General features: G+C 42.4%; 2 protein-coding genes across 2 annotated transcripts in view; one reads left to right on the top strand and one right to left on the bottom strand.

Moving 5' to 3' along the window:
• Window positions 1-14,553, top strand: part of LOC144135101 (uncharacterized) — a 15,328-nt gene extending 775 nt beyond the window's left edge. Inside the window, exons 2-4 of the mRNA XM_077667855.1 lie at window positions 7,214-7,321; window positions 9,353-9,438; window positions 14,472-14,553. Coding sequence (XP_077523981.1) covers window positions 7,214-7,321; window positions 9,353-9,438; window positions 14,472-14,481 — 204 coding nt within the window. The 3' untranslated portion in view covers window positions 14,482-14,553. The remainder of the gene's footprint in view (window positions 1-7,213; window positions 7,322-9,352; window positions 9,439-14,471) is intronic.
• The window catches only part of LOC144132794 (uncharacterized), a 185,764-nt gene that overhangs the window by 153,581 nt on the left and 14,090 nt on the right, over window positions 1-18,093 (bottom strand). The gene's annotated exons all lie outside the window — the stretch shown is intronic.

Raw genomic sequence — 18,093 nt, 5'->3', positions numbered from 1 at the left:
TAATTCACGACGTCGTGAATTAAATCCTGTTATGTTTCTTAAATTTTTGGTGATTTTATATTATATTAACTAAATCAGCTGCCATAAATCACTTATATATATATATATATATATATATATATATATATATATATATATATATATATATATATATATATATATATGTATATATATATATATATATATATATATATATATATATATATATATATATATATATATATATATATATATATATATATATATATATATATATATATTAAGGAAGCCAACAGTCACGGAAACCAAGGGGCATGGGGAATGTTTTTAATCTTTTTTTTATTTGCAGTGCCAATCAATCGGTTTAAAGAAAATTACTTATAAAGCAGCAGAAAAAACAACCATACCGCCGGTGGGAGCCGAACCCACGACCTCCGAATATCGCGTCCGGTGCTCTTACCAACTGAGCTACGGCGACAGCTGTCCAATCTGCTGCTTTCGTGGGTATTTATGTTTACTGCGTGTAAGTGAACCTTGAGAGTGTTCACCAGCGCCACCTTCGACCATAGCGGTGGACGTAGCACGTCCTGTTATACCGCGAGTGAGACGTAGAACGTCATCTAACGGCGAGGGCGGAAACTGTGCGAGAGCCCTCTTATGCTACCTATGGCAACAAGAGCACCGGACGCGATCTTCGGAGGTCGTGGGTTCGGCTCCCACCGGCGGCATGGTTGTTTTCTCTGCTGCTTTATAAGTAATTTTCTTTAAATCGATTGATTGGCACTGCAAATAAAAAAATGATTAAAAACATTCCCCTATGCCCCTTGGTTTCCGTGACTGTTGGCTTCCTTAATACGTTTGTCAAACGAGCCCATCATTTCCTTTACCTTGTCTGCTAATAGCTTAACGGGGGTCTCGGTTCTGGGAGTCTTGTTGCCATAGGTAGCATAAGAGGGCTCTCGCACAGTTTCCGCCCTCGCCGTTAGATGACGTTCTACGTCACACTCGCGGTATAACAGGACGTGCTACGTCCACCGCTATGGTCGAGGGTGGCGCTGGTGAACACTCTCATGGTTCGCTTACACGCAGTAAACATAAATACCCACGAAAGCAGCAGATTGGACAGCCGTCACCGTAGCTCAGTTGGTAAGAGCACCGGACGCGATATTCGGAGGTCGTGGGTTCTGCTCCCACCGGCAGCATGGTTGTTTTTTTTTCTGCTGCTTTAAAGTAATTTTCTCTAAACCGATTGATTGGCACTGCAAATAAAAAAAAGATTAAAAACATTCCCCTATGCCCCTTGGTTTCCGTGACTCTTGGCTTCCTTAATATGTTTGTCAAACGAGCCCCTCATTTCTTTTACCTTGTCTGCTAATAGCTAAACGGGGGTCTCGGTTCTGGCACTCTTGATGCCACAGGTAGCATAAGAGGGCTCTCGCACAGTTTCCGCCCTCGCCGTTAGATGACGTTCTACGTCACACTCGCGGTATAACAGGACGTGCTACGTCCACCGCTATGGTCGAGGGTGGCGCTGGTGAACACTCTCAAGGTTCGCTTACACGCAGTAAACATAAATACCCACGAAAGCAGCAGATTGGACAGACGTCGCCGTAGCTCAGTTGGTAAGAGCACCGGACGCGATATTCGGAGGTCGTGGGTTCGGCTCCCACCGGCGGCATGGTTGTTTTTTTCTGCTGCTTTGTAAGTAATTTTCTTTAAACCGATTGATTGGCACTGCAAATAAAAAAAATTAAAAACATTCCCCTGTACGCCTTGGTTTCCGTGACTGTTGGCTTCCTTAATATGTTTGTCAAAGGAGCCCCTCATTTCCTTTACCTTGTCTGCTATATATATATATATATATATATATATATATATATATATATATATATATATATATATATATAGCAGACAAGGTAAAGGAAATATATATATATATATATATATATATATATATATATATATATATATATATATATATATATATATATATATATATATATATATATATATATATATATATATATATATGCATTATTTAGAGACAAAGAAATGAATGAGGCAAAGGGGAACGCCCTTGGGCTTTATTAGAAAACAAAAAGCCTACTCGAACATTAATTTCGTCGCGGTTAATGTTAGAAGCGCGAGAAGTATAGTAATTGAAGAGAGGGAAATGCATAATAATTGCTCAAAGCCGTGCAGTGCGCGCACTTTAACATGGAGGGCCAGTTGTAGTTAGCGCTAGTTCAGCGGAACGCATGTTAATTCCCAAAAGCATATTTTCTGGTCCCCTGCGCACTTTTTTTATTTATTTAGAAATACTGCTAATCCCAATCGGGATCATCGCAGGAAGGGCAAAACAGTATTCAACAAAGCAAGTACATAAAACACAGCGTTGCAACTATATGTGAACAGAGGCTGTTAGGTTTAATAGAAATAATAATAATAATCGGTGAGAAATAACATGGGAGCAACAATACAAGGATAAAGAAATAATGAAAACATAAATGCATTACACATTAAAAAGAACAATTTTCATAACTTCAAATAGATCACTGGAGCTGACGAAATGGTGTTTATAATGCACATTGTAGAGCTAGTAGGTGCGCTTCATATGTCTCTAAAATTTTTTCTAAAGATGAGCTGGTTACACTTGATGGTAGGTTATTCCATTCTCGAATTGATGGTGGAAAAAACGAATGTCTAAAACAGTCTGTGTTGAATCGATATTCTTCCAGTGTTTGTGAGTGCTTATGTCTCGTTGTTCTTGTTTCTGATTTTGAAATATACCTTGCACAATCTATGTTCACCATGTTGTGAATAAGTTGATAAAGTAGTTTCTGTCGTGCAAGCCTGGCGCGGTTTTGTAACGTAAGTGTTCCAGCGTTGTTTATGAGTTCTGTGGGTGATACAGTTTGTCCGTATTTTTTGTACATAAATCTTACAGCTTTCCTTTGAATTCCCTCTAGTTTCCTTTAGTTTATCTGTAAACGAAAACCAGGCTATATTCGCATATTCATGTACAGGTCTCAAAAAAGTATTGTAGGAAAGTAATTTAATGTCTGACCGCGCGTCTCGGGGGCGCCTCTTGAGAAAGAAAAGTCGTTTCAGTGCAGATTGCGTAATGAAGTTCACGTGCAAGTTCCATTTCAGATCAGGTGATAAAATTAAACGAAGGTATTTATGCTGTGTAACTGCGGGAAACGGGATACTGTTCAGTGTGTATGAAAAGTCCGATACTTTATGTTTCCTGGTAATTCGCAAGATGGCTGATTTTTCGATATTAATAATCATTTGCCATTTAGTGCACCAATGAGATACAGACTAGTACATTGTTAAGCGTTATGGGGTCATCTGGAGATTTAATTTTATGGTACAGTATGTAATCGTCAACAAAAAGCCTCATTCGAATAGGAATGATAGCAGGTAAATCATTGATGGAGATAATGAATAAAATAGGCGAGAGAACACTGCCCTGGGGCACACCGGACGTAACTTCAGTTATGTTGAACTTTTCATGGTTAAATTCTACGAATTGTGATCTATTAGCTAAGTAGTTTTTAATCCAGTTAATGATTGGTCCTTCGCCAAGTGTAGATTCCAACTTTAGAATTAGTTTTTATGAGATACACGATCGAGTGCTTTAGAAAAGTCTAGTAAAATGAGATCAATTTGTTTTTGATGTTTAATGCTTAGTGAAACGCCATGTATAAGTTCGACGAGCTGCGTGACGATAGGTAGTATTTGCGATATCCGTGCTGAAACGGCGATATAATTTGATTACATTCAAGGAAGGATGTTATATGATTCAATATTATGTGTTCCAGTAGTTTGCAAGCGGTACTTGTAAGTGAAATGGGCCTAAAGTTACAGACTTGATCTTCATCTCCATATTGTGGATAGTAATTATTTTGGCCAATTTCCAATCTGCTGGAAGGGAAGATGAAGATGACGATTTGTTGAAAATAAGGGAGAATTATTTCGCCATTCATTTTGCATATCTTTTTAGAAATTCATTGGGCATATTTTCTTGTCCAAATCTCTTTTTGGAATCTAATTTTAGCAAGAGGTTGAGTACACCAGCCTCATCAACTGTAAGGGGCTGAAGGCACGTGTTGCGAACTGTTAAGTGTGCTGGTTTCCGTCATCAGTAGTGAAGATCTACTGAAAGTAGTTATTCCGTACGTTTGCGCTGGATTTGCTTTCTTCAGGACTCATCACCTTAGTATCTTGTTTTTTATGGTTTAAGTATTGCCAAAATTTACGCGGAGAATCTTTAAAGAAGCTACTTAGTTTGCAAGAAAAAAAGTTCGCTTTGGCGACTTTTATTTTTGATTTCATATTACTGATTGTACCTGAGAGAATAGAACTTCCTTGGACACTGGGCTTTGTCTTTAAAGATTTTCTCAGCCTTTCGACTTTCCGCTTGGCATGAATGATGTTGCGATTTATCCACGGGTTGTGTTTACACGTTTTCTTAGCTTTAACTGGTACGTAGTAAGTTACGCAAAAAGCTATAATTCGTTTGAATCTTTGCCACACTGTTTCAGTGTCAGTGCTTCTGTCTAGTGCAAGCTACTCAAAAGAAGAGAATTCGTAAAATAGGTGGTCGAGTATGCTGGTGTCGTCTGCTCTGTAAAAATCCAGAAATGATAGGAATGATTTTGAGGGCGTTGGCAGGTCATGAATGGCGATATTGCAGAGGGTTAGTTTGTGATCTGACATACCATCTAGAAGCTGTACCTTTGCTTTGGCTATAGGAAAGTGATCACATAGAAAAACTAGATCTAGTATGTTTGAACTGCTACCTTGTACACGCGTTGGCTAATTTGCTATCTGGCTCAAATTGAACGTTCGCATGATATCAAAGAGTACTTCAGCGTGTTTAGAATGATGCTGCATAGTGTTCCAGTCAATATCAGGTAGACTGAAATCCCCCATCATGATTAATCTTACTCCAAGGAAGTGCCGAAACATGTAGGCATGCAATGACTGCATTGCGTCGATGCTTGAAGATCAGTCTTTATCGGCTGCGATAAACGCAGCCGATAAAGACTGATCACGATGAATTCAGAGTTTGCAAAAGATTGCTTCAACCTCCTTGACTTCAGGAAGAACCACGAACGGAATTTTCCTTTTTATCAAGATAGCAACTCCCCCGCTACGTGTTAACCTATCTTTTCGGACTATTGCGTAGTTGGGGAGAGTTACCTCGCAATCTTTAATATTGCTTGATAACCATGTTTCCGTGATTGCAATGAATTCAATCCTTCCCAACTGTGTGTCGTCCCAGTTTGTCATCCTTGCCAACAGAAATGCCCCTAGAGTGGGTTTAGAGTACTAATAAAAAAATTAACCAACAAAAAGTATATGAGAAAATAAAGAAATAAATAAATCAATAAATAGAGTTTATAAGATTAATGACCCAGAACGCCCACTTTCTCCTTGCTGGATGGGATTCACAGTGGGCGCTAGGAGTCTGCGTTTTTGAGCCGACTAGAGTTGCTGTGCTCCGTGCGAAAGCAGGGTCCGGCGCGAGCCCAGCATATTGGTATGAAAAGCATCCAAGTTAGCAAGTAAAGTCATCACTGTTGTATGCGATTGGAATACTTAACGCAGCGCTAATAATGAGCGACCCTCAGTGCACCTCTTTTTTGTTCGAAAATAATTTGCACTAAAAGACGAACAGCCGAGAAAAGTGGCACAAATTGCCAGCGGCGCACCGGCGATTCTAAAAATATCACTGCGAATCATGAACACAATACTTGGATTGTGGAACTGTAGTGTCGTCTGTTGCATTGGGCGCAGAAAACAATAAGCTTTAAAAAATGCCCCTTCACATTTGCGATCTTTTTAAAACACGATCCTTTAGGAATTAGCTTGACCGGCCCCAAAAACATCGTGATATGGAATTAATAAGTTTTAGTTTCAAATGTTTCGCAGTATACCATTAGTTATATAACTAGAGAGGCAATTTTGTCTAAATTCTTAGTTCCAGGGTAGAGGAATAATGGAGAACTCTAGTCTAATGACTAAAACTAATGACTTCCGGCCGCTGTCTAGTGCTAATGAGTGCGGTGGTGCCGTCTTCTCTGGAACGCACGTATGCTTTGCAGCCACCTGAATGTATCTGTCAGATCCATGATCGAGCATTACGTGGAAAAGAAACCAAAAGCTGCGGCTCCCATATGAAGCATGTACAGCAACCCTCCCATCTACAAGACAAACCACAAACAGAAGCACACTTTCAAAAATGTGTGCACTTTACGCAGTACTACAAAACAATTCCCGGTCGCATCACGCTCAGTATTCACCGCCACTTCTATGGTCGACATAGATATCCTCTCTTTTTTTTACTACAAAACTCTACACATAACCTTCTTCATCTGACTTCTGAAAAGTTACCTACGCTGATTATTTTCTGCCCACGTCCCTGAAAATGGGATACGACCGTTCCACTCACACCCTGGACCATGGACAGGGTGGGCAGTCATTATGCCACTTATTTCCTTCGCATTTAAGGGTACTTATGCGACTTCCATCACCCACATCGTTGGGACTCAGTGGTAAATACACTAAGGAATATGCTCAACACAACTTTTATTATATAACTAACGGCGTTCTAATATGTACACTATGTACTTCGTCAACAACGTTGGCGAAGTACACAGTGTTAATTGATTCCTAGTCTTTGTGTACACGCGCTGCCACATCTCTTAATGCGCTTGGCTCCAGCTTGTGGAGCGTGTTATCTCGATGCCCCAGCGAAAAACAGCGCCTCATCTGGTACCTGATTATATTATACTAGATTTAAACAAAGAACAGATCATGTATATTAACTGTACAAAAACGCCAGTCTACTTATTTTTCAGCAAGGTGGATTGTTTATCAGGTGTCGGGAGCTAGGTGAAGGTTTTTTTCTGTGTTTACTCTGAAATACAGCGCAAATACTAAGAGAATGCTCAGAACTGTAAACGCATTCATAAACTACCCTATACTTACTGCCGCCCCGCTGGCCATCCGGGCCTCGCAGGGGTAATCTCTGCGAAAACGTTTGTGGTAGGAAACAAAAGTGCTTTTGCTCTAAAGTCGATACTTTTGTTCACTGCATCATAATGCGGACACATTTCGCGATATTTCACGTTTTCTTTGCAGCGCGTACACACACCGAAAAGCAAATATACTTTAACGTTCACACATTCAACCATGCCATCCACTACTGCTGTCTTTCTAGCGCGAAGGCTCCTCAACTCTAATCATGATCGAATACAACGCCTATAAGACTAACTGCAAGCGAAGCCGCAAGATGCCGCCACCTGGCAAGTGCCCTCGTAAGGAACCGGTAAGCCACATTTTTTTAAAGCGAAGTTTATTGCTTCGGGGCAGCATGATAACTCTCGTGTTGAATGTAATATTCTAGAGGCCCCTTTCACAGCTGCTGCATTTTTTAAGCGAAATATTTGTTACTGCGCTCCGTAGCTTCTTCTCAGTGTGCGCGAGTTTTACCTATACCGGAGGAGCAGCCACGTGACAGCTATGACGCCTCTCAGACGCCGCCACCGAAGTCAAGCGCTCGCGTCTGTTTCTACAGGCTGACTGCGTTCATTGTGGATGGATGGATGGAAACAACTTTCCTTAGATGAAAAAAAAAGAGTTTTCAGGGTGGCCTCCTACTCACCCAGGATTCCACAGGCTTATGCTTCACATAAAGCCCGATCCACCAGAGATTTCTGGCTGGCGGACTGAGCGCTCCGTAAAGCAGCCTCTCAGGAAGAATGAGTGGTATTGGGGATGGGATGGTACTGCCTTTGGGGAAGGACATTTCCAAAGGTAGTGCAATGAGTGGATCAGGGCGTTCACTGCGTTCATTGGATTTGGCTTTGACAACGTTCTAGACTCCGATGATTTCAAGAAAGGAAGGGCGCAGGCAGAGAAGGAAGGCTTCCCGGTGCCACTGCAGGCCTAAATCGCGCATCGAGGTACATGGCTGTGGTGAGACGTGTGGGCTGCATCCATTAGAGCTAACAACGTTGAGGGCAGACACGCGGCACTGCAGCAATAGGCCGCAGCGTTCGTCAGCTGGCCAACCTATCGCGATCAACCATTAATTTAACTGCTACTGGCCGGGGGGTGGGGAGGGGTCAGGGTGCGGAACACACTCAACGTTACAGACGCCATGCCGCGTTTACTTGCCCGATACACCACAGCTTTCGCTCAAAAACCTGGTTCAACTGTAAAATAGCAGCAATTTTTTTTTTCTCTTTCCGGACCTTGCCTTCCAGACATGTGGAATAACTGAGGAGTTTACTACCTAGTTGGCTCAATATAGGCACCCAGATTAGCGCTGGAACATTATGCTAATTTTAGTAACTGAGACAGGATGAAGCTTTTCGATCAATTTTTTTTTTCAATTGGGCAAGCAAATATGTGAGCGATATTCCTTCCGGATGCTTGTCCAACAGAATGGAAGTTTTTTTAAGTGGAAAAGGTGTATATATACGTCTAATGAAGCTTTGCTTTCATGTTTTGTAGTTCAATTCGAGCATTTATAAGATAAAGATTTATAAGATAAACATTAAAACATTATAAGATAAAGATTGCATATGATAGCGGGAGAACTATGTTTCGTTTTTTGAAAGATGCGCAAAAAGTTCATACTTTCTGACTTGCGGTTCACTGAAGCTTTTTATTGCTCATATGATCACCTTATGTCGACGTACAAACATTCCCAACCATAAGGATGACATCTTACATTAGTGAAGCCTGTGCCATAGAGACAAAGCAGCATGACCAGCCAAGCATCTCATTATTACCGTAATTTTCGGTCTCCAGCGCGTAAGGCTCATTCTCGGTGAAAAAAAACAGATTGTCCTAACCGGCAGAAACAATCTCGCAGGGCATTCGTAATAAGGCAGGCGATATTGAACAATAAAATGACGCAAAATGCGGCCCTTTAGAGAATATGCAGAGCCCATGATTATAACTTTTAAATGTGCATTGCAGAACTCACGGTACAACTTGCTAACGCTGAAAGATGAAGGCGTCCTAGCTCACTTGTGCCGAGGTGGATTCCACCTGAATAGACTTGTATGAAAAAAAGAACGTGAAAATTTAGACCAGTGTTCCTACGCTCCTGTAGAAGTGGTGCTTACCGTCATGCAGGAACGCTGGAAATCAAGAAATTTAAATGGAGGTTTTAGGCATCATGATTCTCATTGTATCTATCGTGATTATTTTTTTGGTTTTTCAATTTTGCAACATTTCTTCTAGTTTTCCATCCTCTCCTGTTTTTTGCAAGGCAGTTCTTAGCGCAATGAGATGTTGCTCGCCTGAAGGAAACATTTCACACCTCTTGATTTTTGGTCCTGTTTAGGAGATAATGGACAGGTCATGCGTAGGACATATTAAGGTGGACGGTTGCGGTTTCGGCAATGCGAAGATGACGTTCCACTTCTGCCTGTAAGTATTGCGTACCTGACTAGCCACTTCTACTTTTTGTTGCCGCGATAAACCCTCTAGCCGTATATCTATATCTGTAAATCTCTGCACCTTTCTACAATCATTTGACGCTTACGGGACCAGATAAAGGATTCCTGTGATTCTGGCTAGCTTATTCATTTATGAGTCGCCATAAGATTTAAGAAGCGACGAGGGTGAATTAAAGAAGATTTGCTACTAATAAAATCGTTCGCATTCTTTGAACAAGTGCATATGTTTTAGTTATAATTATGCTGCTCAAGGCTTTTTTTGCTCATGACAGATACGGGCATGAGCATAAGTGCAGGAACCACGCGAGCTGCCAGAACCCCAATGCAGCGCTATACGATGCTGTAGCACCTGATTTCTTGAGATGCACACCGTGTATTCTGGCTCGCTCATCAGTCGAGTTCTTACAGGCACTGTTTTTTTATAACAAATGCACAACCACCAGCAATCGCATGCTTTCTCCAATTTTGCTAACGCCTGTATTTTCAAGCATGAAGGTGTATAGCAAAATATACACGGTATGAGTTCAGAGCAGGAGTTTCGGATTTTGGTACAGGTCTTGTCTTTTTGACCATCCATGTAATCCTGCACAGAGTGTGACTGGAAACTTTGAAAAAATGGCAGTATATTGTAGCACCTAATACGAAAGTCTCGACATAAGTACATATTAGTGTCTTTGAGCGTCACAAAAAAGGCGCGCGAAAATCCCGCTGCGATAAACTTGAATGGAATGACAAAGCTCTTCCAAACAAGTTAGCATACTATTTTGTCAAGTTGAAACTTTGGAACGATAGGCTCTCAAGCATAAACTCGCCGTCGTCATGGAACGAGACTGTTTCTGTAATTCCTGTAAAATTTCCACCATCCAATCTATTTTTGCGCTAGCACAAGAAGCCGCGCTATGATGGAAAATTATCCAACGTCTGAGTTAGGGCTGCCTAGACTACCTGTCGACCACCTGCCAAGGTGGAAAGCGAAAAAGTGGCGTGAGGCAAATCTTCAATCCCCGTCTGCCTTGCTTGAAACACGAATAAGTGGCCAAAAAGTGGCTTCAACTGAAACCTCCCCCCCTCCCCCCGCTCAAAAAAAAAACTAAGAATACCTCAACGAAAATAAAATCATTTCGAATGACCCAGCAGAAATGTCCTGCTACGATTAGTAGTTGAGAAAATGAAAAGAGGGATATTATCGCTCCACATTTGTCGGGAAGACGAGAGAGTGGCTTGAAGGAGACTTTACGGGATGAACAACACTACAGGTTAAAAGCGAATTGAGGACACGTTTTAGGGGCTACTCAGCGAAAGACGTAGACAAGAGGAGAGCAAACATCGGACAAACATTGCCGCAGGAAGAACGCGGAGGGTGGCTACCTCGGGCGGAGAATGTTGCGACTCGGGAGGAGATATTTGCCACATAAGGGTTGTTGCCATGAAAGAACCCGGCGAATGGGGAGCCAGTCAGCCAAAGCCATTGAGCTTTGCCTTGAATGGCGTGCTAAGTCGGCAACTGTTGCTCTTCAAGCAAAAATATTTAATGATAACGCACTGTAGGAGTGAAGTGAAAATTTAGCGCCTCATAATTTTGAATCAAACTCTTTTAGTGCGATACTTGTATTTAGGAATACGAAATTGAAGGTAAGAAATTTGACCCGGATGCATTTAAAGAACTGAACGCAGTGAGGCGGAACGTGACACCAACTTGCCCAAGATTGGCTTCTCTAACTAGCAGAGGTGCATGACCAGATGTGGAGCATTCTCAGATTTTTACGGCCTGGTATCGTGAAATCCTCACGAGGCGTTTGTACGCCGCATACACAGTTCTACACGAAGCTCGAACACAAAATTTTATGGAAACATGTTCTCAATAGCCCGCAGCTTCCGATGAGAATGTCTGGTGCAACTTTCTGCAAGTGTTTTGAAGAAAAAGGGGCACGACTGTGCAACCTCAATAGAGCGTTTAAGGATCGCTCGCGTCCTGTTTTCGGCCAAATATTGCTGGGAAAACAGGAGGCGTTTGTATGTAAAAAAAAATATTGATTCACCTGTGCCCTTCTACAAGTGGGCTCCAGATATTTGTTTCTGATCTTTCAGACAATGCCAACTGCCTGGAAATATTCTTCAAAATCTAAACGTTGCACATAACCTAAATAGTGATTTCTCATACTTTATTCTAGCGAGTCGAATTTTCATATTCGCTTTTGAATGTAGTCACATAAGCTAGCATTATATTAGCTTACTACGTTTTTCTACTCATGCGTAATTTCGGCGTTACAAAACTAAGAAAACACAATAAACCCACGGGCTCACAGATGCCTTATGTCTGGAACGATAGGCACTGCGACGAAGACGCATTTCAGTGGCGCCCAATATGGCCGAGGCCAAAAGCTGCGTGTTGCTTGGTATTAGTTTCTTTCGGAGTGTGTTCCATCTAGGGCATGCGCTTCACATTTTTCTTCGAGTGACATCACCTCCTGGCATCGAGTGCGATATTTTTATCACTACCACGTCTTATAATCATATGATTGTGAAATCTGCTGGAATTCTGCGCGTTACAGCAAAACACGGCAGCTATTCAGGGTTGTCAAGTTGCATTATTTTTGATTCAAATTTAGAAATGTGATAACTCTGGTAGCTTCTGCAAAACAATGAGAGGAAATATATTATATTCCCGTAGAGGGATCAGCATAGACTCTGCACGGGCCGGATATTACATTAACTCTTGCGGCACAGGCGATAGATACTATTATTGCTCGTGTATCGACAGCTGATTATTGATAACGCGGCATGTGAATGACGACCGCCTCCGCTTTTAGCGGTAGCCCTGACACAGCGGCTGACTGGTGAGCAGGCGGAGCGAGCCGTCAATGTTGCTGACTTGGCCGGTTGTTGAAATGATCTGTGCTGCGAGAGCGTTGGCACTGGCCTTCGTGGATGCAGCGTCGTCGGCGGCGGCCCCAGTGCTCAGGGCAGCACCGGTAGACAATAGTTCAACGTAGTTCTCTGGTTCAGGGGGATAGGTACAGCTTGCCTCGCCGCGGTGTCGATAGTTCGAGCAATACGCACCAGACCACGAGAACGGGATTTTCGAAGCAGTCATCATTTTCTGGTGAGAATCTCGTGGAAACCTGGCTGGCATAGCTATATCTGGCTCAGCTTCAGTGCAAGCTTTGACTCTAGAGATTACAGCAGCTTTGACGGGCTGCGCCTTTGTAGAGAGGTGCCCCACTGGAGCTCTCTACGCATGGGTGACGAAGACTGCGTGCAATGAGATGCGGAAATATTCTCCAACATTACTGTAACGAATACAGTAGCACCAGGGTGCACGACAGCCATGGTATGCGCCAGAAATTCTACTTCTCGTGTCCTCTTTATGCTAGCACAGTTGAAGCGGCATTTATTTTCAGTCACAACGGTTTTAGCAGGAGGAGAAGCTATTTAGTCATATTATATTATCTAGAAATGAGAATTATATTATCTTAGTTTTACACTATGCGCTCATCCTGCCATCGTGCAGGGTGTGGAGGCCCTCGGAAAAGTGCGGCGTAGCGACCATAGAATGCTAAGGTCTCGAATTACCCTAGACATGATCAGAAAACCAAACCGTTTACTGACACAGAAGCCTGTCAATGAGTTAACGAATAAATGGCAATGTAGAAAAATTCAGGATCTCATTACAGAACAGATAGTCTGCTTTAAATGAGGAGGAGCACTTCAATGTTCCAGCACAGAACCAGAATCTCAGATATCATTGCGAAGTACGCATTAGCAGTAGGCGGCACGATGATTAGACAGGACGCCGGCAAGCCCTCTCTGGAGACCAAAGGTATATGATTACGAAAGGCATAATAATGAAAGCTACTAAGCCCACAAATAAAATAGAAGTGGCAGAATATCAGTCATAAGCAAACGTGGCACATTGTAACTTGTGTTTGTTTTTCGTGCTTGATGCTAAAACTAAAAAAATAAAATTTATAATAATGTGCGGAACTGGTTTCTTATTAGTCAATGTTTTATCACTTACCGAGTAAGGACACCACACTGAAGCAGGCTCCTCTTTTCTGTTCACACAACTTTCCTTCGGTGCATCGTTAATATATAGCTTATTGCTGCCACGTCTGCCCTCAAACGTTGTTTCTAGAGGTCTTAACAGAACATGGCAGGTAGGGCATATAGAACAATATGCAGTCCAGGTTCTTTTCTGGATAAGGTGAATAAAATGGAATGATTGTTACTGGATTTCACTATATATATCATTACTAGCCCACCTTGGCGATTAGTTAATGCTAGCGTGTCTGGCTTATTGCTTAATCTTAGTTTTACCTTCGAGCGGGTTGGTTACATGTGAGCTTGAAGAGTTCTCTGTCAAACAATGCCTGTTGGAAAGCTAAACATGAATTGCGCATGGTTGCCGAAATTTTGTGTGCAGCCTTTTCTTCAAGCAGCAGATATTGTGAACCTACAAACCAACTCCTAATCAGCGAAATTTAGGTAACGGGATGGGGAACCAAATCCTATTAATAAGAAGCACTTATTTACATGTGGCCAAAATTGTGTGACTAAAACCTTGCAAGAAACACCTAACGCACCTTTTCTGCAGAATACGACAGCTTTAGAGATCGCCATTGCTGCCCAGGTGTAACTGAACCAAGAACTGGTTCTCTCCGGATTTTTCTTATATTTAGCTTTCCTTTCTAACATGCATTCTTCTTTACGTTGGCAGGATGTGAAGACGTCACCAGGTGAGGCTACCCTTCGGTACCTATTATACATTTCCTTCCCGCCGGCCACGGTTGGCACGTTAGTCACAGTTCGATGGGGCGGTTTCTACCTGCCACAGCGGGCAGGTTGTGACGATATCACGATGTTACGCAACCTCTCTCGACCCGTCAGTGAATTTCGTGACACACGCCGCCATTTTTGTGGACTATCATTTACGATGATCTTGTAAACGTGTACGCGCGTTTGTGTGTCCGGATGATTTCCTGAACGCAGTACGACTTTTTCCAGCTTTGCGTAGTGCATCCTGGTCAAAATATATGTGGCAAGTGCTTTCGAGGACCATGCACCGGTAGATGGTGTTTCAAAATTTGGTAAGTTTGCACTGCTGTCATCTGCTGATGCTGCGGCTAAGAATAAGATGCCCTGACAGTTTTGTATTTCCTGCTCGACGATTTCTACTGTCTGACAAAAATCCGTCGTGAGTTAATGTTTAACAATTTCCGCGCCCAAAATTCGTAAGAAAGAAGAAAACTGCAAGTAAAACATAAGCTCCGCCATAAGGGTATAACGCGATAGCATTAAGGGGCGAACGGCCACAAATGTAGAATTTATCATTATAGACTTTACATTTATAGATCTGTGCGAGTCCTATTGCAAAGGAGCAGTGGTAAAGAGATCCGCCACTACCCTGCGATAGCAGGTGCTGCCACCGGGCTTGTGAAACCCAGAGGTACGAGAGGGATCTCGCGAGGAGCAACCTCTCGCACCCAGTCATTAATTTTACTGCTAACTGCCAAATTTTTCAGTTTCCTAACAATACAATGCGCAGATTTTGATGACGCCACAAGGTCGCGTGCCCTAGGTTGCCCTCTTAGGTTGCTTCTCCGGGAATTTTTCGCTCACAGCGCCCACGACGTCGCGTTTTCTGCACAACGAGAACCTAGAAAATTTGAAAAAAAGAAAGCTGGATGAAATCTTAAACACAAGTTGTTATTCGCTTCTCATTATAACGGAGGCAGAGTGGAGCAAGGCTATATTTTATCTGAATAGTCCGCTTCAGAATTTTTATATTTTCCTCTCAATGATACTCGATTTTGAGTTCCCATAAGGTGCCGCTAACTTCCAAGCTTTCACACAGGGAAACTTTCCTACCTGCATCAATAGCTTGGCTTCATTCACATTACGGAGAACATGCGGTTAATAGTGTTTTGCTGTTTTGGAAAGTAGTGACGAGTGATACTGAACTACAGGTGGAAATTGTAGGGTCCAGTGCTACGTTGGAAAGAGATAAGCGTGTGAGGGGTGGCGGAAAAGCTAGGCGTTCTGTCATTGCTCTCATCTAGCCTAGCCACGCCTGGTTTAGCTGAATATCCGAAGGAGAGTTTCGATAAGGAAAATTGATGAAACAAGGTGACTACGGGTGATGCAGGACACCAACTAGAGATGACTGGGAGAGCCCTTGTTATGTAGTTCTCCAATTCCTTAAGAAGATGCTGTAGGCATTGGCATCAAACCGAAAAAGATTATTAAATCTGATAGTCAGCGTGGCAAACTTAATGAGAACAATACAGCGCCCGCTGTGCTGAACTCTATACTACCGGATCAGAACTGCCAGCTTAGGTTAGCGTCGAGACATACTGGCAAGACTTGAACGCCAACGGGTCATCCAATGTAACTGACGGGAGGCACCTTTTCAGAGGGGGGGACGAGAGTCACATCTTCCTCTCGAGCTCCCTCCGCCTGCTCTAGCATCCGCGGCAGCACGATGCTGGTGCTAACTGGATAACAGAGCCACTGAATTTTCCTGTTTCTTCTAAGTATGACATATTCCGTATCAACCTGAAATACGTGCTTAAAGCGCAATGCTTCAATGCCTAATTGTAAAACTCGAGATGCTGATGAAAACTTATGGCTTTTCGACAGCTCAAGTGGGCGCTGTCGAATTCTCCCGATTCACCCAGTCAGAATACATCCTGTCATCTGAGTGCATGTGTAATGAAATATGACGTTAACGTTTCATACCATCCCCAGCAATGCAGCAATTCTTCCTATGTCTTTTCTCTATGCTTACCAGGTTAAAGAAATACCTGATGATTGAGTTTTTATGTAATTGTCCTGTATATTTCCTTGCAGACACAGGCCATACAAGGCTGCTGTACCCAAGAAACTCTATCTGCACCTCAACTTGCTGGCAGTGAAACCAAGCGTAGAGCGGAACCCGCTTGGACTGGCTTTCCCTCTATCTTGGCTCATTAATTACCCTAACACATGTTTAACTGAGCTAAATTCTTCATTGTTCTTGTTCTGTGTTCGTAGTAACATTTCTTCGTACTCGTGAATTTTAAAAGTCAACAAAAGAAGGAACAAATAAACAAATTTGTTATGGCACCTGAACTTGCACTCCCTGTCTCCCACTGAAGGTAAACTGTTTAATGTGTGCGCCGCTTGGGAGAAAAATTATTTTTATCTTTGCAGTACCCTACTCCATTTCACTCCGTCCTGTCTCCTGAGCCGACTCAAGCTTTCGCAATAGTTAGAACTGCTTTGCCAGGCTTGCTTTCTGCATATCACTAAACCACGATATTACTCAACAGTGTGAGAGTGTCTCGCTTTTAAAACATCATAGACATCAAATGTTTTCTAACGTAAAAAGCTACAGAAATATTTATATGCGCACCAAAAGCTTCACCAGAAAATTTACACAAAGTATACAGCATTTGATTGAGATGGAAAACAAAGGGTTTTTTTTTTTGGAAATTGACATGAATGATCTTATAAGCATGAATGACGGAATTGAGCCCCACACATGATGACTGGTTCATTTTTTTTTATCTTCTTTTAGCGGACACGTAAAAGACGATTTTACTCGCATCAGAACCTACGGATTAGTGCTACGGAGAAGACGACGATGAGCGGGCAGTGCCGCGAGAAGGAGCGCTCACGCTATGCAAGCTCAAGACGCGCAAGAGACCACTTTTCTGTGGCCAGAACTACCTAATTAGTGTTGCCGAGTAGAGGGCGACAAGCTGGCAGTGCCGCGGGATTGAGCGCTCGCACTAGGCAGTGCTGCATATAAGATGGCATTTAGCGCTCGCACCAGGCACTCCAACAGAGCACACCAACAACACATACACGCAAGAGACTATCACATACATGCAAGTGAATTTTTATAGGCTGTGAACGTCCTGGTTAGAGCTTTCGCTCTGAAATGTGAACGGAAACCAAACATTACCGCTTCAAAAATGTTCGGAGATGGTGTTGAGATGAACTTTCCCTCGCAGCAAGAAACCGGTATGAAGACCCCACACTCAAACCAATGGTTTTAATTTGATATGAAACTGCATTGTATCGATTACGTTACGACACTAGGACAGCTCTCTTCAAGCGCCTCATCAATCACTTTAAAGCCCACTAACGCGCAAAACAAATTTCTTCATTCTGATGCGCTCACAAAGGACCCTGATGGAAGTTCAAAACCTGTCCCAACCATGATTACCATGACGCGTGAAAGGCAGTTGAGGCAGAATCACACCGACACGTGAGAGGCCAAAATTCTGCGTGTGTTATGTTTGCTGAAGACCCAGAGCGCTATTCGCTGTTCGCAAAAGAAAATATTTCAATGCGTGGGGGTTTAATAGGAATGGCCTCGTATGTTCGACGTTGGCAATAATTTTTGCCTATCGAGAATGGCCAAACAATCTGACAGTGAGAGGATGTTCACAGAAATATCTTAACAATTAACAATAAATAGCGCTGAGTATGCAAATAAAGGCAAACAGGGTGCTAAACTTATGTTAAATAGGCTTAAAGATGTGGATATGAAACTTTTAATATATTTCAGTAAACGTATATTAGCAGAGGAGTACTGAAGCAAACTGGTTGGTTCTTTATTTGGTGCGCTATCTTGCAA

Source organism: Amblyomma americanum, chromosome 5 (genome assembly GCF_052857255.1).
Source record: "Amblyomma americanum isolate KBUSLIRL-KWMA chromosome 5, ASM5285725v1, whole genome shotgun sequence".
NCBI lineage: Eukaryota > Metazoa > Arthropoda > Arachnida > Ixodida > Ixodidae > Amblyomma > Amblyomma americanum.
The sequence above is the reverse complement of the archived record's forward strand: the minus strand, read 5'-3'. Positions and strand labels throughout refer to the sequence as shown.